We start from the raw sequence: 27,906 nt of genomic DNA, 5'->3' as shown, positions 1-27,906 counted from the left end.
CATCAAAAATTATTGTTATCAACAATAGTTCTCTATAAAAATGAAAAATCTCTAAGAAAATAATTATTTAAAAAATGCAACCTATTGGTGAAAATTATGAAAGTATACTCATCTATCAACAAAAATTCTTGTTATCCTAATTTCTAAATCCAAAGCTTAAATCTACAGTAGTTCTCTATAAAATGAAAATTTTCCAAAATAGCAATTTAAAAAAAAAGTTTTGAAAATGCAACTTATTGATTAAAATTTCTGAAAGGATACCCATCTATATAAAAAAAATGTATCCTAATTTTTAAATCATTATCCAAAATCTTCATTAGTTCTCTATAAAAATAAAAAATTTCCAAAAATAATAGTTTTAAAGAGTAAATGAAAATAACAAAACATATTATTTTAGTAAACATTTAGATAAACATATGTTTTTTAATAAAAAATATATGTTTTAATAAAAATAACAAAACTGAATAATAAATATATTTTAAAATAGTTTTCACAAATTGAGAGAAAACTAAATATTATTTTTTTTCTGTATATATATAAAAGTGTTTTCTCTCTTCTCATGCTGCCACCTAGGATTCCAGATCAGAAAGTCAGTGATCCTAGGCGCGCCACGTGGGAGAACAATCAATACACAGCGTTTCATTAAATTCAGACTACATACGGATGGGCTTTGTTTCTAATCGGGCCTTATATTTGCACAATTGGCTCATCCGGTCGCCAGCAGCAACAACTAAGGAGGCTCTGCGTAATTATTTTGTAAGCGTTAGTACCTAAAATCTTGGTAGTTGGACGATTCGTTTTAAAGTTTTTGCTTTCATCCTACTCTGATTATTTTATGAAATCTGATGTAGATTCTTAAAAAGAAACAAGCGTCAGTTCTAAGAATGATTCACTTCGTCTACTCTTTTGCGAACGGCTCTAGGTCTCCTCATATGCCTTATTATTTTTTCTGATTGAGCAGTGTGCTTGGTGCTGTTTAAGAACAAAGCCTGCTTAGTTTGTTTCTCATAATACTTATCATAGTGTTGTTAATAAACGTGAAGAGATACTGCTCCTTACATCACGACCTTACAGAACAATATTGTCAAATATATGTTCTCACTTCTATATCTGTTCTTGCGGGATCCATGTTACCATGTATGTCGTGATATGGTTTAATGTGGGTTACACTTGAATCATATATGTTTGTTAAATCATCATGTTTCTTTTTCATCTCTTTTGTAGACTGCTTTCATGGGTTACAAGCAAGGAGCCAGTATATGAAGATTATTTGGTCTGTAAGAGTGTTGGAGAAGGAAATAATCAATGGAGACGGAAGATAATATTGCTAGAGGACTCCAAGTGAGCCAAGCTCAAGCAGAGGAACATCCTCGAGGTGAAGCAGAGGAATATTTCTGCAAGACGAGTCAGTGACAATTTAGTTGGGGTATTTTTATGGAATTTTTCCTTTTTTAACAACCACTTTTTAATCATGCCACAAAGTCTTTGTCAATGTAAGTTTTCAAAAACATTCAAATTGTGAACTTAGATATGTATTTTGGAGTTTAACCATATTTCCAATATGTCACTATATCCGACCAAACCCGAGTGAAACCGAACCGCCACCAATTGAACTATTACAATATCTGAATGAGACTAAATTTTTGCTTCCAAAACATGTAAATCCAAACTGACCCTAAAATGAAATCTGAAAGTTCATTCCTACTGTGTTGGGTTGGCTGGTGGCGGCTAATCTGTTTTTTTTCCTTTGTATTTTGAATTAGGGTTTCGACTAACCCGTTCTGAGTGGACCGGGAAGTAGTTGATTTATTTTCAGTTCATTTGTATTTATTTTGTTCTTATGTTTTTCCACATGTCTTTGTAAACAAAATTAATACGAAGATCTTTTTTTAAAAATATCTTCCCTAATATTTCAATTACATAAGAGGTTATAAGTTTAAGCAAAACAAATGATCAGTCATAGTCAAAGATTTTATTATTTTTGAACTTTTAATTTAATTATTTTTATATATATTTTTCTTTGCGGATTTATTTTATATTTTAAGTTATATAACTTTTTATTTTGGATATAAATCTAGTGACTATAATTATTACTTTTTTTATATAGGTCCAGTGACTAACATCCAATCCAGATTAATTATTTGATTTTTGTGTGCCTATCCATAAAGTTTCTTTATGCATGCCTACCATAAAGCTTCTTGAAATTAGTATCTAAAATTTATCATATTTTAACATAATCTGATCTTTTGTTTAAATTTAATACTAAACATAAATAGATTAATTAAAAGATGACCACCTATTAGGAAGAATATCTCATGAGTTCTCAAATGAGATACTTTTCTTCTTCTTTTTCATTTTCATTCATTTTTGGATGATAATCTGTAGAAAATCTTTCATTGGATGTGTTCTAAGTTAATTTTTTTTAATATCTCTTACCAACTCTAGTTAATTCTGAAAACAAAAGGATTTTGTTCTCTTGTTCATTCTCCACGCACTGCTATTTTCCTTGTTTATATATGGACTAATATTTCCAATGTAATTTACAAATTCCTCCTATACAGATCCATCTATATATAATCAAATTGTGATGTAAATGATTATTTTGTCACAAACCTAGCCCATAACAGATAATATAATGCAGCAAGAGCATCTTTTGTGGGAACTGGAGGAAAGTATACTCTCTCGGATTCCACTGAAATCTGTAGCTCGATTCAGATCTGTTTGCAAACGATGGAACACTCTTTTAAATGATTTGAAGTTCATTAACAATCATTTGGCTCGTCCACAGTTCGTCTTGATTTCCGAATCTAAGACTTGTTCAGTAGACGTTAATTTCGACGGTCCATCTATAGAAGTGCATGACTTACCCTCCGATATTCCCAACTATGAACATAGGATGGTCATGAGAATGCACTATTGCGAGGGATTATTGATTTATGCCACATCTACGGGCTTCGGGATTTGCAACCCATGGTTAAGACGTATTAGATGGATCAAATCGAAACCATCATTTTGTTGGTTCATTGGGATGGGATACGACTATAGTAAACCCGACAACCATTACAAGCTCTTTGGGTCTCGTATGAATTATGACACCAGGTATGTTAATACCACGGAGGTTGGATCCAATGCATGGAAATCGTACGAGTTTTCATCCCATAGCTGGAGTATGGTTTGGGGTAGCTATACTATATCTCTGAATGGAACTTTGTATTGGATTGCTGTTAAAAAAAGTGCACGCCAGCCTTTTATTCTAAGTTTTGATTTTTCTATTGAAAGTCTCAAACCCTATTGTAACTTGCCTGGCAAAAACGATCTATCAAATGTTAGAGTTCTTGAGATTTATAGGAGAGATCGATTTTCTATTTTAGAGCAAGACTGGAACACAAGGAATATTGAGATTTGGGTGACAAAAGATACGATTAAAAATGGGGATGGAGAATCCGTAGAGTGGATGAAGTTCATGAATGTGCTAGTTCCTATATGGTCAAATATACTAGTTGACGACTCAGAAAGACCAAGTTACTTCATCGACGAGAAAAGTAATGGTCTCGCATTGTGTTGCATTAATGAAAACGGAAATACGTGTATTTATATTGTCAAGGGAGATAAGTTTCACGAAATTGAAATAAATGAGTTGGTTGGGTTTCGAACTCGTCATCTTACCTACTATCCGAGTTTCGTTCCACTTCCTACTGGGGCGAACGATGCCAAGTCCCATTTTGTATTCCCCAGAGGAGTAGAAGCGACCAATGGAGTTGGAGAAAACGAATGGGACGATGGCTTCTTCGATAATGTGAAGAAAATAAGTGTAGGACAAAGTGATACTGGCGTGGCCTTTGTCAAATTTGATTACTCCAACAACAAGGCAGTTGTAATCGGAGCCGTTCACGGGAATGCAACACATATTACATATGATGACGTGAGTTTTCTTATTTTATTTTTCTAACTCATGATCTATAATATAGGTTTTTTGTTATAGGTTTTAATCGATGATGATGACTACATTGAAGCTGTCGAGGGCACCTACAACGACAACTACATTACCTCCCTCACGTTCCGGTTGCACAAGAGAAAAATAGCGCCCCGATATGGACCCGAGGATGGGACGCCATTTGTGCTCCGAGGAGGAGGAGGCAGGAAGATAATCGGGTTTTACGGAAGAAACACTGATGTCTACCTCACCGCTTTCGGTGTCCATCGCAACGTCCCCTTCTAGATTTTTTATTTCCTACCAAACATTTAAAAATATTACTGCATCATTATTTATAGTGATGTTTAAACATAATGTTAGAAAGACTTATTATTTTACCATTTTTATTTGTAGCTAGCAGTGAAATTAATAGATAAGATGTACTTTCATTACAGAAAGGCTTTACTCTTTTGTTTATCAAATAAATTTAAACATATAATCGAGTAACTATATTTCTGCAAGACGAGTCAGTGACAAGTATAGGAAACGCTCGAGAGATCTGTAGTGCTAAAAAAGTTCAAGATAGTTATCGGAGGATGAAACTCGGAAAGATTTTAGAAAGTATGGAAATGTCTATTACTAAGCCTTAGCAGAAGAAACTGAGTAAAATGTTTCGTGTACCCTCATGGATCCTTCAAGACAAGGTTTTCGAGTTCTTATATTTTATTCGGGTTCGTACTTAAATGCTTTTAATCGTTGAGACTTGAAACTTTTTTTTTGTTGGGGGTAAAATGTGAATGAAACTTTCTTTTTTGTGCACATGATTTTATCTTTGAAACGTCGCAGATTACAGAGAAACTGAGTCTATTCACATACATATTCTTGACCAATCACCACAGCGAGATGCTTATTTTATATACATCAAGAATAGTGTACTTGATTTGTCAAAAATAGCTACTGATCAGTGGTCTGCTCATCATTCTTTTCTGTTTGTGCCTCTGTTATCTCTTTATAAATTGTGGCGAGAAGGGAGAAGGCGAAAGATACAGGTGTCTATTAGCTTAGCTGATGTTGATTTTGTTGGGTTTGGAATATCATTTGAAACACGTAGATGTTTTTGGTAAGTTCCCATTTGAGCTTTATACACCTCTTAGCTGTACTATAAAACACTTGGATCATGAAACTGAGACTACACTTTCATTTGTTTCGTCAAATATCTTCAGAGAGAAGTTTGATTGCTTGCTGCTTTAAAGGATAGTGGCGTTGATATCTCTCATGCTACTGCAGAATCAATGTCCGAGACTATGAGTTTATAAACCAAAATCGAGAGATTATTCCACCTGCCAAAAGAAAGAAAGACCACGACTTAAGAAGACTCAGCATAAACAAAATCTCTGTAATGAAAACAGAGTAACTTAGCTCTAGGCATGAGATTAAGTAAAATAAAAGTAGAGTTTGGTGGTTACTTTGTCTCTTCCGCTTCTACGAAGCAGGCCTACTATCTCAGCAAGATCCGGAGGCGGTGGACATGAAAACTTTATGATTTCTCCTGTGCACGGATGTTCAAAGCTGTGAAAGAAAACATAATTAGAGAAAAGCAGTTATTATAAACATGTTCTATCTCCTAAGCTTTGAGTTTAGACTATAAAGACTGAGATTTTGAGTTATCTCTCACCCGAGAACTATAGCATGAAGACAAGGCCTATCCATTCTTGACACCAGCTCTATGATCTCTTCTTGATCACTCCGGGAGACTCTTCTCTGCAGAAGAGAAAGTGCCATGCTTTTCGTTCCTCCATACACTTCGTCACCCAGTAGAGGTACTCCCATGTACTTGGCATGCGCACGTATCTAAACTCAAATCAAGATGAAACTCAGGTAGTATATCAGCAACATAGAGGTTAAAGTCAAACTCTTGCAGACATAGATGTGAACAAATTAAAAAACAAATTTACAGATTTTGATTTCTTTCACTACCTGATGTGTACGGCCAGTTTCTAGTCTCCACTCAACCAACGCAGAGCCACCTCCAGCGAGTGTTTCAACTACCTTATACCTAAGAGAACATGAGAATATGTGAGGATACAAGCATCAGTGTTACAGTGCACTTGTAAAAAAGACTGCTCCATCACCTACTAGCAGCATGACGAGCCCTTCCACGGCTCAATGATCCAGGTATAGCAGCCATACGGATCCGATTATTCGAATCCCTACCAATCGGTACATCAATCCTCCCCTGAGACGGAGAAGGAACTCCAGTGGTAAGACTTATATAAACTCTCTCAATCGTGTGCAGCTTGAACTGTTCCGCCAAATGAGCATGAGAATGCTCATCCTGACCATCACACTTCCAGTTAAAGTCACACCTCATAAAGCAACAAAAAGAAAAAAAGACAAAAGACAGGTACTAACCTTAGCTACAACGAGCAATCCACTAGTCCCTTTATCCAACCTATGAACAATACCTGGACGAATCATCCCTTCATCATCTGAAAACGTTTCTTCTTCATCCGAATCATCATCATCTTCTTGGTTTGAATAAGTAGCAACACAAGGGAGACTACAATGGTGAAGTATTCCGTTAACAAGCGTCCCATTAGGATTCCCAGGCGCAGGATGAACAACCTAAACCACCAAACGAGAGAGATTCTTCAACACCAGTGTTCTAAAAATCGGTTTAGGCGCCGGTTTTAAACAATAATCTTCTATAAGACGTCTAAATAAACACTGCCTAGCGATTTCTTGAACATTGGTAAACACCAAAGATTCAATTTTTTCAAAGTATTAAAGAAACACGTGACTACCATGTGAGGCGGTTTGTTAACGACGAGCACGTGCTGATCTTCGTAAACTATATCTAACGGTATGTCTTCGGGTTCAGCTCTCAAAGGTTGGAGCTTTGATATCGTACAATGAACCTCATCGCCAGCTTTCACATTGTGCGAAACCTGCAAGAGAGATCTAAAGGTGAAAACTTTGTTTGACGCAAATTTTGAAGGATTTGAATCTGAAGTTCGAAACCTTATCGATGACGTGGCCATTGACGGAGACGAGTCCTTGGCGGATGCTGGACTGTACGCGAGCTCGGCTAACTCCATCGACGCGAGAGGAGATCCATGAGTCGAGGCGAATCTTGCCTTTGGAGACGGAGACTGTCTCGTCGAGTTTGAGGCCGGCGTTGTTGACTCTCGTGGTGGTGGTCTCCGGTGTTGAATTGGGGGTTGCGGAAGTGGCTGTGACGAATCTGGAAAGTTTAGGGAAGACGGAGATGAAGGAGGAAGAGGAAGGAGAGCGAAGATATTTCACGGAGGTTATAGAGAAGCTCGGCACCGGAGAGATGGAGAGCATCGTCGTCAATTTTAAAAAAAATTCCGATTTGTTATCTGGTGTTTTAGCAGCGTTTCACGAAAGCCTCTAGGCGACACAGAGGGTTTGCTATTTTCATTTAAAAGCCTCATGGGTCTCGAGTTGGGCCGTAAAAGGCTTTTCCGACAACGTTACTTTCACTAACGAACCGTTTAGGATTCGTTAGGTTTGGACACGTTCGTTCTCTGTTTGATTTTATTTATTACTTTGTTACGTACTTTCAGGGGATTTTCGTTCTTCTTATATTCAAACTCACGCAGGTAGGTACAAACAAATCATTTTAAACATTTAAAGAGAAATGTCAAAAGAATGCATTGATTCTCGTCTCATTCGTTTTTCTTTTTTGATACTTTATTATTAGTTTTATACTTTATTAATGGTGGAAGCAAAGCATCTATATGTCTAGATGAATATATCATCTGATCAGCTTCGCATCTGAATGATCTGTAGTTCCCTTCGTCATCATCGCCACAAACTCCTCATAATTTATTCTCCCATCCTATCAATCATCAACATTTATAGAAATCAACACAAAATTAATAAAAGTAATTAAATTTATTCTTACGTTGTCTGTATCAACATCATTGATGACTTCATCTATGGTAGCATCATCACCCATTCCATACTGTGTCATCGAATGCTTAAGCTCGTCCCTTGTGATGTATCTTTAAGAAGAAGAAAAATATGAAAGATTACGTTAGAAAGATAATTTCATCTTTAATATATTTCTGTCACAATATAAGGAAAAACAAAAAAAACAAACCCGCTTCTGTCTTTGTCAAAGTATTTGAATGCTTCTAGCAAATGCTCCTCTTTCTCCAATCTATGCCGATGCATTGTAGCTGTTATGAACTCAATGTAATCAATCGTCCCGCTTTTATCCACATCAGCCTATCATCAAAAACAGAATAATAATGTAATTAGCTTAATTATATCACCAAGTGGATTTGTGTTCTTGTCTTCTTACAGCTTCCATGAGTTGTTTGATTTCAGATTCAGTAAGTTTGGATCCAAGACGATGTAAACCGGTTCTTAGTTCATCAAAAGTGATGGTGCCACTTCCGTCCGTATCAATGTTTTTAAACATCTGCTTTAATCCCTTAATCTCTTCTTCTGATAAGTTTTCAGCTATGACCTATTAAACAAAAGACAAAAGACAACAGTTAACTTTAATGTTCTTTAAATCATCTTTTTGATGATGGAGTATCAGTTAACTTTACCTTCAAGGCAAGTTTCTTGAGCTTGTTCATTGCGCGGAACTGCTTCATCCTAATAAGGACTGCACTATCAATTGGTTTATCTGAAACTTCGCTATCCGTCAACCATGGATGCGCTTTAATCGCAACAAAATAACGCTTAGTTAGTTAGCTATGAGGTATATATAATGTGTCACAAATCAAGACAAATTGCAAACACATACCAAGTGCTTCAGCTGCAGTAATCCGTTTTTTAGGGTCTCTTGCCAACATCTTTCTTATCAAGTCCTTTGCACTTTCCGATATAGTAGGCCAAGGAGAAGATTCAAGATCTAAATTCCCTTCTAAGACCGCCTCAAATATAGTCTTCTCGGTCTCTAAAACAATATATAGTACCGGTTTTGTAACATTTCATTTCTTAACATTCTTCAAATGGAGTGATAATAAACTTTAGATTCACAAAAAAATGTTTTTAACATACCACCCCAAAATGGAGGAACACCGCATAGAAGAATGTAAAGCATGACACCAGCGCTCCACACATCGATCTCTTTACCGTAGTTTCGATGTAGAACTTCAGGTGCAACATAGTATGCGCTACCGACTACATCTTTGTATACTTTACCTACACAGAATAAACATGGCACTTGTTATTTGAAGGTTGTAGCATGTACAATCTTAATACACATCTCCAGTTTCAAGTCTTTTGTTTTTCTAGGTGTGAACCAAAATCTTGAAAAAGGAAGACTTTCACATCAAATAATTTCTGTTGTACTAGCATTTTTTATTTTTCAAATATGTGGGAACCATCACTTGACTAGGTGGTTGACCCAAGTCGTTTTCGAAGTTGACTTGGTGTCCCACTTGGTTGATCTCACACGGAAAGGAGATACAATGTCGCTATCTTTATTTCTTGATTATACCACAAGTTAAAACATGCTGTTTATGTCCTAAAGGACCTACACACACTCAACAAAGACAAACCTTTGAACAAGACGACCCTTAATTAATGTAAAAAGTGCAATACTCCCTCAGTTTCTAGTTTTAAAACTTGACGTTCTAGAGTTTTATAGAATTTGTTTTGTTTCAAATTAAATATATTTTTTTTCAAAATTTAATGTAAAGTTTATTAACATTATATGTTAAATAACTTTCTGTAATTTTCATTTTTTTATTAGTCTCGAGATTCGTTATGGTTAGGTGAAATAATTATTAATGTTAATATTTTCCAAATATGTGTATGTGTATTAATATGGAAAAGGAAAATATCAAGAAGATGAACTATTCTTATATTTACCTTCTTCGATGAAAACAGAGAGTCCAAAGTCTGTGGCTTTAATAGGAGAATCATCATCCGCACTAACAAGCAAGAAGTTCTCAGGCTTCAAGTCTCTATGAACAACACCCATGAAATGACAAACATGAACAACGTTCACAATCTGTCTGAAAATATTCGCAGCTTCTTTCTCAGAGTAACTCCCTTTCTTGATAATACGATCAAATAGCTCGCCTCCAGAACAAAGCTCCATAACCACGTGAAGATTGTCTTTATCCTCGTAAGCGCCTCGAAACTCGACGATGTTTGGTTGACCAGTGAGGTGCTGCAAGATCATGACTTCGCGTCTCACGTCTTCGATGTCTTTTTGACGTATGAGTTTGCGTTTGGAGATTGATTTGCATGCATACTCTCGGCCGTTGGATTTGTCAGTGCAACGGTACGTGATGCCGAACTGGCCGCGGCCGAGTTCTTTGTGGAGGTCGTAGAGAGCTGAGAGGTCGATCATTGGTCGGTTAAGGATTGGACCGATTTGAGAACCGGAGGAGGAAGGTGGGGGAGCCGGTTTGGGTTTGGGAGTGGTGGGGAAAGTACTGGTTTGGGTTTGAGGATTTGTTGGTTTAGGGAGAGGTTGGTAGCGATGAGGAGGGGTAGAATCGGAAGAAGAGGAGATTGGGATCTCCTGTGTTTGTGACTTGGAGAAGCAGAAACCCATTCTGTTGAAAAAATGTTTTGTTCGAGTGTTTTGGTTTCTCTTGTTTCTGGTGGCTTTATTGAGTTTTCTGAACATGTGAGCAAATGTAGAAAGGTCTTCTGTCTTATTCCGTGTATTTTGTTTTTTTTTTCCTGTCCATTTTATTCTTAAGGTTTTGTATATAAAGAGGGTTATACGATCATACGAATACATGTAAAGAAACATTCTGAGTACAAAATATTTGGCTTGAATTGGGGTTTGGGGATGCTTTGCTTTTGCGTTTTGACAAGGTTATGGTATCGTTTTGTTTTGTCTTTCAATGTGTCCCTTGGCCTTTCGAGAGGGTCTCCGAAGGTTCGCTACTTCCTTGGCAAAAAAATGAAATAGTAATAATTAAAATCAACGCGTAACGTGTAAACATAAACAAAATTTCAAGACGACGAGTGTAGATAACGGAGATTGCGATTGACTGGAAAAAAGACAAAACTCTGTTTGGTTCAATAGTCACTTTGATTGATTTCTTTAATTCGGTGCTCTTGTCTTATCATCATGATAGCTTTCCACTAGGGGTGGGCGTTCGGGTACCCGTTCGGGTTGAAGTCGGGTATTTTGGATTTTCGGGTATTTCGGTATAGACGTGTAGGACCCGTTCGGGTATTTCTATACTTCGGATCGGGTTCGGGTATTTTTAGTTCGGTTTCGGTTATTTCGGATCGGGTTCGGATATTTAGATTTTGAAAAAAAAAAAATTTCATTTTTTAAATTTCTTGTATTTAAGAATATAAATTTTACTTAACCTTTTTTTTTTTAATAGATTAAATGGTTAATAGATTTGGACATAACATTTTAAAACTAAAAATGCATTAATTTAGTTATTGTTTTAAATTTTGAATGTAACTTTTTGTTAATTTTTGAAATAAAAAACTTGACATGTTTTTTAAGTGAGTACCAAATCATTTTTCCGTAATTGCATGTATATCATATGAACTTAAAGTATGTGTAGTATTAATATAAATATTTTATATAAAATAAGAGATGTAACTTGAAATATAAGGTTAATTATACATATGTTCGGTTATCTTCGGATATCTATTCGGGTTCGGATATTATCTATTCGGGTTCGGGTATCCAAAATATTGGAGATTTGGGATTTTGGTTATAAATAATATTCTAAAAGTTTCTATTTATGGAAAGTTTTTATTTTATAGAAAAATATTGGAGATTTGGGATTTTGATTAGGAAATTGGGATAAATAGAGTTTTTGTTGTTAGATGTGTATTCTTTTAGAATTTTTGATCAATAGGATGTATTTTTAAAATTATTTTCTAAAAATTTCTATTTAAGTAAAGTTTTCATTTTTATAGAGAAATATTGGAGATTTGGGATTTTGATTAGAAATTGGGATAAATAGAGTTTTTGTTGTTAGATGTGTGTTCATTTAGAATTTTTGATCAATAAGATGTATTTTATAAATAATTTTCTAAAAGTTTCTATTTAAGGAAAGTTTTCATTTTTATAGAGAAATATTGGAGATTTAGGATTTTGATTAGGAAATTTGGATAAATAGAGTTTTTGTTGTTAAATGTGTATTCTTTTAGAATTTTCGATCAATAAGATGTATTTTATAAATAATTTTCTAAAAGTTTCTATTTAAGGAAAGTTTTCATTTTTAAGAGAAATATTGGAGATTTGAGATTTTGATTTGAAAATTAGGATAAATAGAGTTTTTGTTGTTAGATGTGTATTCTTTTATTATTTTCGATCAATAAGATGTATTTTATAAATAATTTTCTAAAAGTTTATATTTAAGGAAAGTTTTCATTTTTAAAGAGAAATATTGGAGATTTGGGATTTTGATTAGGAAATTGGGATAAATAGAGTTTTTGTTGTTAAATGTGTATTCTTTTAGAATTTTTAATCAATAGGTTATATTTTATATATAATTTTCTAAAAGTTTCTATTTAAGGAAAGTTTTCATTTTTAAAGAGAAATATTGGAGATTTGAGATTTTGATTTGGAAATTAGGATAAATAGAGTTTTTGTTGTTAGATGTGTATTCTTTTAGAATTTTTGATCAATATGATGTATTTTATAAATAATTTTCTAAAAGTTTCTATTTAAGGAAAGTTTTCATTTTTATAGTGAAATATTGGAGATTTGGGATTTTGATTAGGATATTGGGATAAATAGAGTTTTGGTTGTTAGATGTGTATTCTTTTAGAATTTTTGATCAACATGATGTATTTTATAAATAATTTTCTAAAAATTTCTATTTAAGGAAAGTTTTTATTTTTAAAGAGAAATATTGGAGATTTGGGATTTTGATTTTGAAATTGGCATAAATAGAGTTTTTGTTGTTAGATGTGTATTCTTTTAGAATTTTTGATCAATAGGATGTATTTTATAAATAATTTTCTAAAAGTTTCTATTTAAGGAAAGTTTTCATTTTTATAGTGAAATATTGGAGATTTGGGATTTTGATTATGATATTGGGATAAATAGAGTTTTGGTTGTTAGATGTGTATTCTTTTAGAATTTTTGATCAACATGATGTATTTTATAAATAATTTTCTAAAAATTTCTATTTAAGGAAAGTTTTCATTTTTAAAGAGAAATATTGGAGATTTGGGATTTTGATTTGAAATTGGCATAAATAGAGTTTTTGTTGTTAGATGTGTATTCTTTTAGAATTTTTGATCAATAGGATGTATTTTATAAATAAATTTCTAAAAGTTTCTATTAAAGGAAAGTTTTCATTTTTAAAGAGAAATATTGTAGATTTGGGATTTTAATTTGGAAATTGGGATAAACAGAGTTATTTTTGTTAGATGTGTATTCTTTTAGAATTTTTGATCAATAGGATGTATTTTATAAATAATTTTCTAAAAGTTTCTATTTAAGGAAAGTTTTAATTTTTAAAGGGAAATATTGTAGATTTGGGATTTTGATTTGGAAATTGGGATAAATAGAGTTTTTGTTGTTAGATGTGTATTCTTTTAGAATTTTTGATCAATAGGATGTATTTTATAAATAATTTTCTAAAAGTTTCTATTTAAGAAAAGTTTTCATTTTTATTGAGAAATATTTGAGATTTGGGATTTTGATTTGGAAATTGGGATAAATAGAGTTTTTATTGTTAGATGTGTATTCTCTTAGAATTTTTGATCAATAGGATGTATTTTTAAAATTATTTTCTAAAAATTTCTATTAAAGGAAAGTTTTCATTTTTAAAGAGAAATATTGTAGATTTGGGATTTTGATTTGGAAATTGGCATAAATAGAGTTTTTGTTGTTAGATGTGTATTCTTTTAGAATTTTTGATCAATAGGATGTATTTTTAAAATAAATTTCTAAAAATTTCTATTTAAGGAAAGTTTTCATTTTTATAGAGAAATATTGGAAATTTAGGATTTTGATTAGGAAATTGAGATTAATAGAGTTTTTGTTGTTAGATGTGTGTTCTTTTAGAATTTTTGATCAATAAGATGTATTTTATAAATAAATTTCTAAAAGTTTCTATTAAAGGAAAGTTTTCATTTTTAAAGAGAAATATTGTAGATTTGGGATTTTGATTTGGAAATTGGGATAAATAGAGTTTTTGTTGTTAGATGTGTATTCTTTTAGAATTTATGATCAATATGATGTATTTTATAAATAATTTTCTAAAAGTTTCTATTTAAGGAAAGTTTTCATTTTTAAAGGGAAATATTGTAGATTTGGGATTTTGATTTGGAAATTGGGATAAATAGAGTTTTTGTTGTTAGATATGTATTCTTTTAGAATTTTTATCAATAGGATGTATTTTTAAACTTATTTTCTAAAAATTTCTATTAAAGGAAAGTTTTCATTTTTAAAGAGAAATATTGTAGATTTGCTATTTTGATTTGGAAATTGGGGTAAATAGAGTTTTTGTTGTTAGATGTGTATTCTTTTAGAATTTTTGATCAATAGGATGTATTTTATAAATAATTTTCTAAAAGTTTCTATTTAAGGAAAGTTTTCATTTTTATTGAAAAATATTTGAGATTTGGGATTTCGATTTGGAAATTGGGATAAATAGAGTTTTTTTGTTAGATGTGTATTCTTTTAGAATTTTTGATCAATAGGATGTATTTTTAAAATTATTTTCTAAAAATTTCTATTAAAGGAAAGTTTTCATTTTTAAAGAGAAATATTTGAGATTTGGGATTTTGATTTGGAAATTGGCATAAATAGAGTTTTTTTTGTTAGATGTGTATTCTTTTAGAATTTTTGATCAATAGGATGTATTTTTAAAATTATTTTCTAAAAATTTCTATTTAAGGAAAATTTTCATTTTTATAGAGAAATATTGGAGATTTAGGATTTTGATTAGAAAATTCGGATTAATAGAGTTTTTGTTGTTAGATGTGTGTTCTTTTAGAATTTTTGATCAATAAGATGTATTTTATAAATAATTTTCTAAAAACTTCTATTTAAGAAAAGTTTTCATTTTTAAAGAGAAATAATTGACATTTGGGATTTTGATTTGGAAATTGAGATAAATAGAGTTTTTATTGTTAGATGTGTATTCTTTTAGAATTTTTGATCAATAGGATGTATTTTTAAAATTATTTCTAAAAAATTCTATTAAAGGAAAATTTTCATTTTTAAAGAGAAATATTGTAGATTTGGGATTTTGATTTGGAAATTGGCATAAATAGAGTTTTTGTTGTTAGATGTGTATTCTTTTAGAATTTTTGATCAATAGGATGTATTTTTAAAATTATTTTCTAAAAATTTCTATTTAAGGAAAATTTTCATTTTTAAAGAGAAATATTGTAGATTTGGGATTTTGATTTGGAAATTGGCATAAATAGAGTTTTTGTTGTTAGATGTGTATTCTTTTAGAATTTTTGATCAATAGGATGTATTTTTAAAATTATTTTCTAAAAATTTCTATTTAAAGAAAGTTTTCATTTTTAAAGAGAAATGTTGTAGATTTGGGATTTTGATTTGGAAATTGGGATAAATAGAGTTTTTGTTGTTAGATGTGTATTCTTTTAGAATTTTTGATCAATATGATGTATTTTAAAATTATTTTCTAAAAGTTTCTATTTAAGGAAAGTTTTCACTTTTATAGAGAAATATTGGAGATTTGGGATTTTGATTTGGAAATTGGGATAAATAGAGTTTTTGTTGTTAGATGTGTATTCTTTTAGAATTTTTGATCAATAGGATGTATTTTTAAAATTATTTTCAAAAAATTTCTATTTAAGGAAAGTTATCATTTTTATAGAGAAATATTGTAGATTTGGGATTTTGATTTGGAAATTAGGATAAATAGAGTTTTTGTTGTTAGATGTGTATTCTTTTAGAATTTTTGATCAATAGGATGTATTTTATAAATAATTTTCTAAAAATTTATATTTAAGGAAACTTTTCATTTTTAAAGAGAAATTTGGAGATTTGGGATTTTGATTTGGAAATTGGGATAAATAGAGTTTTTGTTGTTAGATGTGTATTCTTTTAGAATTTTTGATCAGTAGGATGTATTTTATAAATAAATTTCTAAAAGTTTCTATTAAAGGAAAGTTTTCATTTTTAAAGAGAAATATAGTGAATTGGGATTTTGATTTGGAAATTGGGATAAATAGAGTTTATGTTGTTAGATGTGTATTCTTTTAGAATTTTTGATCTATAGGATGCTTTTTATAAATAATTTTCTAAAAGTTTCTATTTAAGAAAAGTTTTAATTTTTAATGGGAAATATTGTAGATTTGGGATTTTGATTTAGAAATTGGGATAAATAGAGTTTTTTTTTGTTAGATGTGTATTCTTTTAGAATTTTTGATCAATAGGATGTATTTTATAAATAATTTTCTAAAAGTTTCTATTTAAGGAAAGTTTTAATTTTTAAAGGGAAATATTGTAGATTTGGGATTTTGGTTTGGAAATTGGGATAAATAGAGTTTTTGTTGTTAGATGTGTATTCTTTTAGAATTTTTTATCAATCGGATGTATTTTTAAAATTATTTTCTAAAAATTTCTATTAAAGGAAAGTTTTCATTTTTAAAGAGAAATATTGTAGATTTGGTAATTTGATTTGAAAATTGGGATAAATAGAGTTTTTGTTGTTAGATGTGTATTCTTTTAGAATTTGTGATCAATATGATGTATTTTATAAATAATTTTCTAAAAGTTTCTATTTAAGGAAAGTTTTCATTTTTATAGAGAAATATTTGAGATTTTGATTTGGAAATTGGGATAAATAGAGTTTTTATTGTTAGATGTGTATTCTTTTAGAATTTTTGATCAATAGGATGTATTTTTAAAATTATTTCTAACAATTTCTATTAAAGGAAAGTTTTCATTTTTAAAGAGAAATATTGGAGATTTGGGATTTTGATTTGGAAACTGGCATAAATAGAGTTTTTGTTGTTAGATGTGTATTCTTTTAGAATTTTTGATCAATAGGATGTATTTTTAAAATTATTTTCTAAACATTTCTATTTAAGAAAAGTTTACATTATTAAAGAGAAATATTGGAGATTTGGGATTTTGATTTGGAAATTGGGATAAAAAGAGTTTTTGTTGTTAGATGTGTTTTCTTTTAGAATTTTTGATCAATAGGATGTATTTTATAAATAAATTTCTAAAAGTTTCTATTAAAGGAAAGTTTTCATTTTTAAAAAGAAATATTGTGAATTGGGATTTTGATTTGGAAATTGGGATAAATAGAGTTTTTGTTGTTAGATGTGTATTCTTTTAGAATTTTTGATCAATAGGATGCATTTTATAAATAATTTTCTAAAAGTTTCTATTTAAGAAAAGTTTTAATTTTTAATGGGAAATATTGTAGATTTGGGATTTTGATTTGGAAATTGGGATAAATAGAGTTTTTTTTTGTTAGATGTGTATTCTTTTAGAATTTTTGATCAATAGGATGTATTTTATAAATAATTTTCTAAAAGTTTCTATTTAAGGAAAGTTTTAATTTTTAAAGGGAAATATTGTAGATTTGGGATTTTGATTTGGAAATTGGGATAAATAGAGTTTTTATTGTTAGATGTGTATTTTTTTAGAATTTTTGATCAATAGGATGTATTTTTAAAATTATTTCTAACAATTTCTATTAAAGGAAAGTTTTCATTTTTAAAGAGAAATATTGTAGATTTGAGATTTTGATTTGGAAACTGGCATAAATAGAGTTTTTGTTGTTAGATGTGTATTCTTCTAGAATTTTTGATCAATAGGATGTATTTTTAAAATTATTTTCTAGAATTTTCTATTTAAGGAAAGTTTTCATTTTTAAAGAGAAATATTGGAGATTTGGGATTTTGATTTGGAAATTGGGATAAAAAAGAATTTTTGTTGTTAGATGTGTTTTCTTTTAGAATTTTTGATCAATAGGATGTATTTTACAAATAAAATTCTAAAAGTTTCTATTAAAGGAAAGTTTTCATTTTTAAAGAGAAATATTGTGAATTGGGATTTTGATTAGGAAATTGGGATAAATAGAGTTTTTGTTGTTAGATGTGTATTCTTTTAGAATTTTTGATCAATAGGATGCATTTTATAAATAATTTTCTAAAAGTTTCTATTTAAGGAAAGTTTTAATTTTTAAAGGGAAATATTGTAGATTTGGGATTTTGATTTGGAAATTGGGATAAATAGAGTTTTTGTTGTTAGATGTGTATTCTTTTAGAATTTTTTATCAATCGGATGTATTTTTAAATTATTTTCTAAAATTTCTATTAAGGAAAGTTTTCATTTTTAAAGAGAAATATTGTAGATTTGGTATTTTGATTTGGAAATTGGGATAAATACGGTTTTTGTTGTTAGATGTGTATTCTTTTAGAATTTTTGATCAATATGATGTATTTTATAAATAATTTTCTAAAAGTTTCTATTTAAGGAAAGTTTTCATTTTAATAGAGAAATATTTGAGATTTGAGATTTTGATTTGGAAATTGGGATAAATAGAGTTTTTATTGTTAGATGTTTATTCTTTTAGAATTTTTTATCAATAGGATGTATTTTTAAAATTATTTCTAACAATTTCTATTAAAGGAAAGTTTTCATTTTTAAAGAGAAATATTGTAAATTTGGGATTTTGATTTGGAAACTGGCATAAATAGAGTTTTTGTTGTTAGATGTGTATTCTTTTAGAATTTTTGATCAATAGGATGTATTTTTAAAATTATTTTCTAAAAATTTATATTTAAGGAAAGTTTTCATTTTTAAAGAGAAATATTGGAGATTTGGGATTTTGATTAGGAAATTGTGATTAATAAAGTTTTTGTTGTTAGATGTGTGTTCTTTTAGAATTTTTTATCAATAAGATGTATTTTACAAATAAATTTCTAAAAGTTTCTATTAAAGGAAAGTTTTCATTTTTAAAGAGAAATATTGTAGATTTGGGATTTTGATTTGGAAATTGGGATAAATAGAGTTTTTGTTGTTAAATGTGTGTTCTTTTAGAATTTTTGATCAATAGGATGTATTTTATAAATAATTTTCTAAAAGTTTCTATTTAAGGAAAGTTTTAATTTTTAAAGGGAAATATTGTAGATTTGGGATTTTGATTTGGAAATTGGGATAAATAGAGTTTTTGTTGTTAGATGTGTATTCTTTTAGAATTTTTGATCAATAGGATGTATTTTTAAAATTATTTTCTAAAAATTTCTATTTATGGAAAGTTTTCATTTTTATAGAGAAATATTGGAGATATAGGATTTTAATTAGGAAATTGAGACTAATAGAGTTTTTGTTGTTAGATGTATGTTCTTTTAGAATTTTTGATCAATAAGATGTATTTTATAAATAATTTTCTAAAAATTTCTATCTAAGGAAAGTTTTCATTTTTAAAGAGAAATATTGTAGATTTGGGATTTTGATTTGGAAATTGGGATAAATAGAGTTTTTGTTGTTAGATGTGTATTCTTATAGAATTTTTGATCAATAGGATGTATTTTATAATAATTTTCTAAAAGTTTCTATTTAAGGAAAGTTTTCATTTTTATGGAGAAATATTGTAGATTTGGGATTTTGATTAGAAAATTGGAGTAAATAGAGTTTTTGTTGTTAGATGTGTGTTCTTTTAGAATTTTTGATCAATAAGATGTATTTTATAAATAATTTTCCCAAAGTTTCTATTTAAGGAAAGTTTTCATTTTTAAAGAGAAATATTGTAGATTTGGGAATTTGATTTCGAAATTGGGATAAATAGAGTTTTTGTTGTTAGAAGTGTATTCTTTTGGAATTTTTGATCAATAGTATGTATTTCTAAATAATTTTCCAAAAGTTTCTATTTAAGGAAAGTTTTCATTTTTATAGAGAAATATTAGAGATTTGGGATTTTGATTTGGAAATTGGGATAAATAGAGTTTTTGTTGTTAGATGTGTATTCTTTTAGAATTTTTGATCAATAGGATGTATTTTATAAATTATTTTCAAAAGTTTCTATTAAAGGAAAGTTTTCATTTTTAAAGAGAAATATTGTGAATTGGGATTTTGATTAGGAAATTGGGATAAATAGAGTTTTTGTTGTTAGATGTGTATTCTTTTAGAATTTTTGATCAATAAGATGTATTTTATAAATAATTTTCCAAAAGTTTCTATTTAAGGAAAGTTTTAATTTTTAAAGAGAAATATTGTAGATTTGGGATTATGATTTCGAAATTGGGATAAATAGAGTTTTGTTGGTAGAAGTATATTCTTTTAGAATTTTTGATCAATAAGATGTATTTTATAAATAATTTTCCAAAAGTTTCTATTTAAGGAAAGTTTTCATTTTTATAGAGAAAATTGGAGATTTGGGATTTTGATTTGAAATTGGGATAAATAGAGTTTTTGTTGTTAGATGTGTATTCTTTTAGAATTTTCAATAGGATGTATTTTTAAAATTATTTTCTAAAAATTTCTATTTAAGGAAAGTTTTCATTTTTATAGAGAAATATTGGAGATTGGGATTTTGATTTGGAAATTGGGATAAATAGAGTTTTTGTTGTTAGATGTGTATTCTTTTAGAATTTTTGATCAATAGGATGTATTTTTAAAATTATTTTCAAAAATTTCTATTTAAAGAAAGTTTTAATTTTTATAAAAAAATATTGTAGATTTGGATTTTGATTTGGAAATTAGGATAAATAGAGTTTTTGTTGTTAGATGTGTATTCTTTTAAATTTTTGATCAATAGGTTGTATTTAATAAATAATTTTCACCAGTTTTTCATAAAGTCTATAACTACGATTCTTTATGAATTAATACTAAGCGGAATGAGAGCTACCTTTGTTTTTATATTCCACAAAATGGTCGTAGACTTATCTATTATAATAATAACTTAATTCTAATTCTGAACCAATCTCATCAGTTGTGCAAAAAAACAATGTCGAAAATACATAAAAGTAAAGTATACGAAATTGTCGAAATTGTTATATCGTTTATTATTTTCAATTTGACTAAATTACAGAGAGAAAAAGAAAAGATATAACACAAAACAAAACATCACACAACAAAACACCATCTATATCTCAAGAGTTTTAACTTTGGATACGATAATCTCCTTACTTGCCTGACAAGGAAACAAGCACAAGTGGAGTTCAGCCTTAGGTCGTTGTTGTTGAGTCGCGGCTGTAGAATTGGTCAAGTGTCTTTGCAGGGATACGGTGAAGTAGCTCGCGTGGGAAGATACGTAGCAATGTCCAAGCCAAGTCCAGCGACTGGAAGATGTTTCGAGTGTCATAAGCTCCTTGCATCACAAACTTCCTCTCGAACTTATCCAAAAACTCCAAGTAAAGCAGATCCTCTGACGAAAGTGCTTCTTCTCCAACCACAGCTTTCATGGCTTGCACATCTTTCCCGATAGCATAGTTTGCGTATAGCTGGTTCGACACATCTGAATGGTCTTTACGAGTCATGCCCTCACCAATAGCACTCTTTAACATAACGATAAGTTAATAAGACCCAGAGAGACAAAATGTGATGGGAATGAATTTATTTCTAACCTTCATTAGACGAGAAAGAGATGGAAGCACATTGATTGGTGGATATATCTAAGAAACATATATACATTTGAATCAGGGCCCAACCATATAATAGAAGCAAAACCACAGTAAGGATTCAGGGCTTAAAGGGGCTTTCTTTACCTGTCTGTTGTGAAGCTGCCTATCGATATATATCTGACCTTCAGTGATGTAACCAGTAAGATCCGGGGTTGGATGTGTGATGTCTGATTTAACACAACAATGAGTTAAGTATTAAGGCTCTTAAGATATAATAACATGTGTATGATTTTCTTTACCATCATTGGGCATAGTAAGGATTGGGATTTGGGTGATGGAACCTTTTTCTTCCTTCGATACGCCCAGCACGTTCATAGATAGTAGCAAGATCAGTGTACATATAACCTGGATATCCACGTCTTCCAGGAACTTCTTCTCTTGCAGCAGAAACCTACAGTTTTCTCAAATCATATTAATACAGGGACTATTACTCCGGTAAAGAAGATTCAGTTTACCTCACGAAGAGCATCAGCATAGGAACTCATGTCAGTCAATATAACAAGGACGTGTTTCCCGCATTCGTAAGCTAGGTATTCTGCTGTTGTTAGGGCAATTCGAGGAGTGATGATTCTCTCAATGGTCGGATCATTGGCCTATTGAGAATGATGGAAGGTCTCAAAAATCCATTTGAATGTAAACAATGTATAATACTAAAAACAGTAAGAGGTGGCCATGAGCTTGTAGTAAGTTTACCAGATTCAAGAAAAGAGTAACTCTCTCCATTGATCCATTTTCTTCAAAATCTCGTTTGAAGAACTGAGCCGTCTCCATGTTCACACCCATAGCTGCAAACACAATCGCAAAATTGTCCTCTCCATGATCCTGAAACAAAACAAACACACTTGAGTTTCCAATAAAGCCAACGGCATCTCAAATCGAAGGCCTTGTATTTGTTGTAGTAGTGGTTACAAAGAATCACCTCAAGTAGATCAGCAGTCTTTTCCAGACGCTTGACAAGACCAGCTTGACGACAAATCTGAGCAGCGATTTCATTATGAGGGAGACCAGCAGCAGAGAAAAGAGGAATCTTCTGTCCACGAGCAATGGAGTTCATGACATCAATAGTCGAGATACCCGTTTGTATCATCTCCTCGGGATAGGTTCTTTCACTGGGGTTGATTGAACTTCCTATCAACATACACACATTAATAAAAAAGAAAACAATAGTGTATCAAAGATCTCAGTCAATTTATCTGAAGCTGACCTGAAATATCAAGGTACGCCTCTGGCAAAATAGGAGGGCCATTATCAATCGGCTTTCCAGAACCGTTAAATATGCGCCCAAGCATGTCCAAGGACACAGGTGTTTTCAAAACCTGAAACGCATCCACCAGTTACAACAACAAAATACAGAGGCTTAGATGAATAAACAAGAAGCAGAAGTGCAAAACAATCAGCCAATCAAACTCGTGTATGGTAAATTACCTCTCCTGTGAATTGTACGGTTGTAAACTTGTTATCAATTCCAGACGTTCCTTCAAAAACCTGAAACACACTTACAAAAACTAAGTAAGTCCCTGAGGAAGTGACTCTATCTCTATGGCATTGTATTGAGATAGTGATTGATCCCAAAACCTGCACAACAGCTTTCTCCCCGTCGACTTCCAGAACTTGACCACGTCTCGTTGATCCATCACCTAAACGGATATTAACAATCTCCTGGTACTTTGGACCCTGATTTTAAATCACACAAGTACACAAAGAAGTGTTAAATCAGTTAGTTTTCAAGTAGAGATTAGCATCGCTTGATGATGTACATACATACCTTGACTTTGTCAAGAATGACTAATGGTCCAGCAACGCCAGAAACAGTTCTATACTCTGCAATTCAAAAACGCAGATCACAACATCAAATCAATAAGCTAGCAGGGAGATTTCTAACTCAAGGTTCTAGAGAGATACGATTCGAAACGTGAAGCTCAGTATAGTGTGTGATCTGTGATTAGTGGTGGCTTACCCATGCCGATCTCTAGAGTCCTTCTTCCATGTCGATATCATTCGCTCCCATTTTCACAGATCAAAAGTCAAATCAAAATCAAGCCAAGCCGCTCGACGATTCCTTCCCTGAGAGCAAGCAAATCAACGACGGGGTTCGCAATACAACAATCAATGGAAACTTGGATCCAATCGTATAATCGAATCGTGAAGAGGATCTGATCAACAAGACGCGTACCTGTAAACGGTTCGACTCGAGCGCAGAGAAGGAGAGAGAGTTTGTTTCTTCACTGTGGACGTGGTTTTGGACCATATCTCAATTACTTTTTTTTTTCATTTAATTACGTTTGATAGTCTCGCACTTAGTGATATTTACTATCCATGACCAAATAAATTCTTTATTATTTTTCTTTACCCAAAATTCTTCCACACCTGATTTTTAGTCTTGGCAAAAAAAAATAATACATGCGAATCAATTGATCTGAATCCGAACCAAAAAATCTTATTCCATATCTAATTATAAAAAAAAAATTAAATGATGCCAAAAGAAAAGCTGAGTGAATTCTGATGAATGGTATTTTTGAATTTTGGGTTCCAATCTGAACAAATCAAAAATCAAAAAAAAATTGAATAACCTAATAAATCTTAATTTTTTTTATATATAAGTTCAACATCTAAAGTTTCATTATTCTTTTTATTATTCACCAGATATTTACATAGGTTTCTCATGACAATATTTTTTTTATACCAGCAAATTTTGTTACTATTAGGCTGATTGCATATGATATGTATGAAGAAGATCATTCAATTGTATACAAAGTAATAAAATCTAAACACAATTTCAGGATTTCTCGTTTTTGCTAGGCAGTCTTCTACTCTGTTTACATCCTAATCCGTTGGAAGCTGATATTATGAAACTTATTCATCCACCAGTTGATTTAAAATACTTTTTTCTTTTTTTTGCTAAATTTGATTTAAAATACTTGAACCCAGAGCATTATTGAATATTGCTCGAACCTAAATTGAGTTTGGATTAAAAATAAGGTTTAGACACAAACTATACGTATTGTCCGAACACGTAGTTTCCCATCCGAACATATGTATAACATGAATGAAATTATGAAAACGTATTTTTTTTTTTTGAACAACTTATGAAAACGTATAAGGCTGGACTCAAACTGAACCAAACGCCCATGTGGCATGTGGGATGGCGACCAGATTCTACCACGTGGGAATAAATTCAACGGCTAGAGATAAAAGAGAGTGTCTCACTTCACTTCCGAGCAATCTCAACCGTTGCTTTACATTCACCGACAGTCTCTGACTCTCTTGTCTTAATAACCCCCCTGCCATCCTAGAAGAATCGAAAGAGCGAGAAAATGATCAGAACGTTTTTCCTCTTCCTTGTCTTCTTCATCATATGGACGCAAGTCCACGCGCAGCTATAATTCCACCGTCGAAGCCCGATGGTTTCGTATACCCACCGGGTCGCCGTGTTGACCCGGATTCTATACTGATCGAGGCGTTTTATGACCCGGTGTGCCCGTACAGTAGAGACTCTTGGCCGCCGCTAAAGCAAGCGCTTAACACTACGGATCTCGCGTTTCCTTGCTCCTCCACCTACTTCCGTTACCGTTAGTACTCTGTTCCTTTTTTCCTTCCGTTACCGTTAGCTACTTACTATAAACAGTATACAAGTAGCTTAGGAGAGATCAGGTGATTTTTTCATGAAACTGTGAATGGTTTGGGTCATGCAGGTACCATGACAATGCGTATGTAACCTCTCGTGCTTTACACATAGTGAATATTCACAACGCTAAGCTACCTTCAGTTTGCTGGAAGGGTTCTTTAAGCATCAGGTTTGTTTAATATTGTTTGCATATCTTATGCATATGTCTATGTTTATATGGTTAAAACGTAAGTGTTTATTGGCAGGCAATGTTCTATGGTGCGCAAACACAACTCCTGACTAGACCTGAAGTTGTGGGAAGAATTGTCAAGCTTGGAACAGCCACGTTGGGAAACTCTTATCATCATGTTCTTAAATCTGGATTCAACGACACAAAGTCGGAACGTGCAACCAGAGTTTCATTCAAGGTAGTGACTTCAGTTTTCATCTCCGGGTTGTTTTCACTTCCCGTGTATTAACTAATTAACAAATACAAGAACACTGTGTTTTGAATGGCATTATGTGTTGCAGTATAGCGCTTCAAGAGGTGTGTATGGAACACCAACCTTCTCCGTGAATGGGTTCGCATTGCCAGATGCTGATGATCCCTCAGATTTTGGAGGATGGAAAAAAATTATTGATTCTCTGGTTCAACCACACAAAGTACAAGGTAGCTAGAGATGCAAGATGATCTCGTTTCCTTTATTTGACGATCGCTAGTACTTTACCTTTTTTCACATCTATATAATGTAAAAATAAGAGTGCTATTGCTGTGTGATGTGACAATATGCACTGTATATATAATTTGTCAAAACCTTTTTATCGTACAAATGAAACATATATTCATTGAATGACTTGTTGGGTTTCTATTTAAATAAGACAAAAGTATGACTGCTGTCTTGTCATTCATGGTTTAATTATTAATTAATTATTATGATATTGCTTCTCAGGTTTAGTGGGTCGATACTGCCAACCATACTTTTGTCACTCAACTTTTCTTTTGTATGGTTGTAGAATACTTATTACAACACTTTAATGTTCAATCATTTTAGCTAAAGATTAGGCTTTCTCTTATTGAAGTTTCCAAGAAGCATTACTTCCATTTTATTCTCAAATGACTTGGTCTCTTAATACTCTTGTTTAGATAGAGTCCCTTTTTGGTTGGGTTCTGAATAATCGTGTCAATATCTGTAAGCGCTTCAGTGTAAAACCATGTTAGTGACTAGGCCGATGACCCAGAAAAGGCCCACGAGAAAACGACATCGTATACTAAAAAAAAGCAAACGCCGTTGCCGGGGATCGAACCCGGGTCACCCGCGTGACAGGCGGGAATACTTACCAATACCTACAACGACCTTGTTGTCCAAACAATGAAATTAATATTAAATCTCCATAAAAATCAAATCTGTCTTGAAGAAAAAGAAAAGTTACTTACTTACACATACCTTCCTTCTCCTCTCCGCACAGAAAAGAAGATCTCTGAGATTCGCGGCCGAGAAGATGACGACGACGACTCAAGACGTGGAGATGAAAGACAACAACCAAACCCCAGCTCAATCCATCGTCTCCGCCACCCACCTCAACTCTCCAGCGTAATAACAAATCTCGATTCTCATCCTTTTTTACTCCTCGCTAGGGTTTTTAAAATCGATTGCCCTTTCTCCCCTACAGATCTGAAGGAGATCGCTGCTCTGATCGATACCGGCTCCTACACCAAAGAAGTCCGCCGCGTCGCTCGCGCCGTGCGCCTCACCGTCGGGATACGGCAGAAGCTCACCGCTTCCGTCGTCGCTTCGTTCCTTGACTTCGCTTTGGGCTCTGGATCTGAGGCTCACGCTCGTCTCTCTTCCTTCGTTCCCAAGGTTACTTGTGATTGATTCTTTATCTCCGTGAGAAGTTAATTTGGATCTGTGTTGATTTTTTTTTCCCCAGAGTGATGAACATGACATGGAGGTTGATACTGCTTCCTCCACTTCCTTGGCTGCATCCAAGCACGTGCCTGTGGAGCTTGAGATCTACTGCTACTTCTTGTTTTTTTCTTTTTCTGATTGATCAGAAGAAGTACAACGAGGTTTGATCTCTATCTCATCTCTCTCTGTGTTCGTAGGTTTTAATCTCTGTGTTGGATTACTTTGTTTTTGTTAATCTTGATTGATTCTGTTTTGTTAGGCCAAAGCTTGCTCATCAGCTAGCATTGCTCGTCTCAAGAGCTTGAACAAGAGAACCATTGATGTGATAGCTTCGAGATTGTATTTTTACTACTTTTGAGTTATGAGATGACTGGTGATCTTGCTGAGATTCGTGGGTTGTTTTTAAATTCACTGACTTTGTTTCTTAATATTGGCTTTTGACAGTTTGTTAGCTGATTGATTTTACTTCTGATTTGCAGTACTCTTTTGTCTTTGCACCACTCTGCAACTCTGCGCCATGATGAGTGGGTCAGGTACGTTTTTTTTTAACAAATGATGTAGAACACTTGGAACTCTTGATTTAGCTTTTGTTTTGGTTATTCATTATGTCCATTTCGTGAGTGCAGGAAACACTCTTCTGAATCTCTTGCTCGTAACTACCTGCACTACAACCTTTATGACCAAGCTGAGAAGCTTAGATCTAAAGCTCCAAGATTTGAGGCACATTCAAACCAGCAGGTATCCCTATAGTAGTTATTCTGTCTACAATTGGTTATTGTGGCTTCTAGATTTTAGTTTATATCGTTTCTCTAATGGCTCACTTATGGTTATTGTGCATTTCTAGTAGATTCTAGTTTATATCGTTTCTCTGATGGCTTACTATGGTTATTGCGTTATATGTATTCCTTTTGTATTCATTTTCA

The 27,906-nt window shown here is 31.9% G+C and overlaps 3 protein-coding genes, 1 long non-coding RNA gene and 2 pseudogenes across 4 annotated transcripts; 3 read left to right on the top strand and 3 right to left on the bottom strand.

Annotated features, from left to right (window-relative positions):
* The first annotated feature begins 130 nt into the window (after positions 1-130).
* Positions 131-4,409, top strand: LOC106403211 (jacalin-related lectin 38-like). The gene is made up of 2 exons (XM_013844060.3): positions 131-3,922; positions 3,983-4,409. Exons 1-2 carry the CDS (start codon positions 2,636-2,638, stop codon positions 4,217-4,219), a joined length of 1,524 nt encoding a protein of 507 aa, XP_013699514.2. The 5' UTR covers positions 131-2,635; the 3' UTR covers positions 4,220-4,409.
* A 537-nt stretch (positions 4,410-4,946) lies between these two features.
* Positions 4,947-7,358, bottom strand: LOC125576373 (RNA pseudouridine synthase 2, chloroplastic-like). The gene is made up of 8 exons (XM_048736294.1): positions 6,935-7,358; positions 6,718-6,861; positions 6,326-6,538; positions 6,046-6,248; positions 5,891-5,969; positions 5,589-5,764; positions 5,380-5,482; positions 4,947-5,253 (listed from the first exon to the last, which is right to left on the bottom strand). The coding sequence occupies exons 1-8, from the start codon at positions 7,259-7,261 to the stop codon at positions 5,245-5,247; spliced, it is 1,254 nt and encodes a 417-aa protein (XP_048592251.1). The 5' UTR covers positions 7,262-7,358; the 3' UTR covers positions 4,947-5,244.
* A 184-nt stretch (positions 7,359-7,542) lies between these two features.
* LOC125576372 (calcium-dependent protein kinase 29-like) lies at positions 7,543-10,685 on the bottom strand. Its single transcript, XM_048736293.1, has 8 exons — positions 9,773-10,685; positions 8,957-9,100; positions 8,700-8,852; positions 8,500-8,612; positions 8,247-8,414; positions 8,043-8,170; positions 7,845-7,944; positions 7,543-7,778 (listed from the first exon to the last, which is right to left on the bottom strand). Exons 1-8 carry the CDS (start codon positions 10,668-10,670, stop codon positions 7,695-7,697), a joined length of 1,788 nt encoding a protein of 595 aa, XP_048592250.1. The 5' UTR covers positions 10,671-10,685; the 3' UTR covers positions 7,543-7,694.
* A 10,133-nt stretch (positions 10,686-20,818) lies between these two features.
* On the bottom strand, positions 20,819-23,492 carry LOC125576371 (annotated as a pseudogene).
* Positions 23,493-24,783: 1,291 nt separating this feature from the next.
* LOC125576370 lies at positions 24,784-25,924 on the top strand (annotated as a pseudogene).
* Positions 25,925-26,524: 600 nt separating this feature from the next.
* Positions 26,525-27,477, top strand: LOC125576369. Its single transcript, XR_007314744.1, has 5 exons — positions 26,525-26,665; positions 26,745-26,935; positions 27,006-27,144; positions 27,243-27,378; positions 27,463-27,477. It is a non-coding gene; the product is annotated as an uncharacterized LOC125576369 (long non-coding RNA).
* The last annotated feature ends 429 nt before the right edge of the window (positions 27,478-27,906 follow it).

This window comes from Brassica napus, chromosome A7 (genome assembly GCF_020379485.1).
Source record: "Brassica napus cultivar Da-Ae chromosome A7, Da-Ae, whole genome shotgun sequence".
In the NCBI taxonomy this organism is placed as follows: Eukaryota; Viridiplantae; Streptophyta; class Magnoliopsida; order Brassicales; family Brassicaceae; genus Brassica; species Brassica napus.
The sequence above is the reverse complement of the archived record's forward strand: the minus strand, read 5'-3'. Positions and strand labels throughout refer to the sequence as shown.

Coding starts and splice junctions, on each gene's coding strand:
- LOC106403211 (XM_013844060.3), top strand. CDS start 2,636: ATGCAGCAAGAGCATCTTTTGTGGGAACTGGAGGAAAGTATACTCTCT. Junction 3,923..3,982: donor CACATATTACATATGATGAC/GTGAGTTTTCTT, acceptor TTTTTGTTATAG/GTTTTAATCGATGATGATGA.
- LOC125576373 (XM_048736294.1), bottom strand. CDS start 7,261: ATGCTCTCCATCTCTCCGGTGCCGAGCTTCTCTATAACCTCCGTGAAA. Junction 5,970..6,045: donor GCTCGTCATGCTGCTAGTAG/GTGATGGAGCAG, acceptor ATGTTCTCTTAG/GTATAAGGTAGTTGAAACAC. Junction 5,765..5,890: donor AAACTGGCCGTACACATCAG/GTAGTGAAAGAA, acceptor ATTTGAGTTTAG/ATACGTGCGCATGCCAAGTA.
- LOC125576372 (XM_048736293.1), bottom strand. CDS start 10,670: ATGTTTCTTTACATGTATTCGTATGATCGTATAACCCTCTTTATATAC. Junction 8,853..8,956: donor TGTTCCTCCATTTTGGGGTG/GTATGTTAAAAA, acceptor ATATTGTTTTAG/AGACCGAGAAGACTATATTT. Junction 7,779..7,844: donor ATGATGTTGATACAGACAAC/GTAAGAATAAAT, acceptor GATGATTGATAG/GATGGGAGAATAAATTATGA.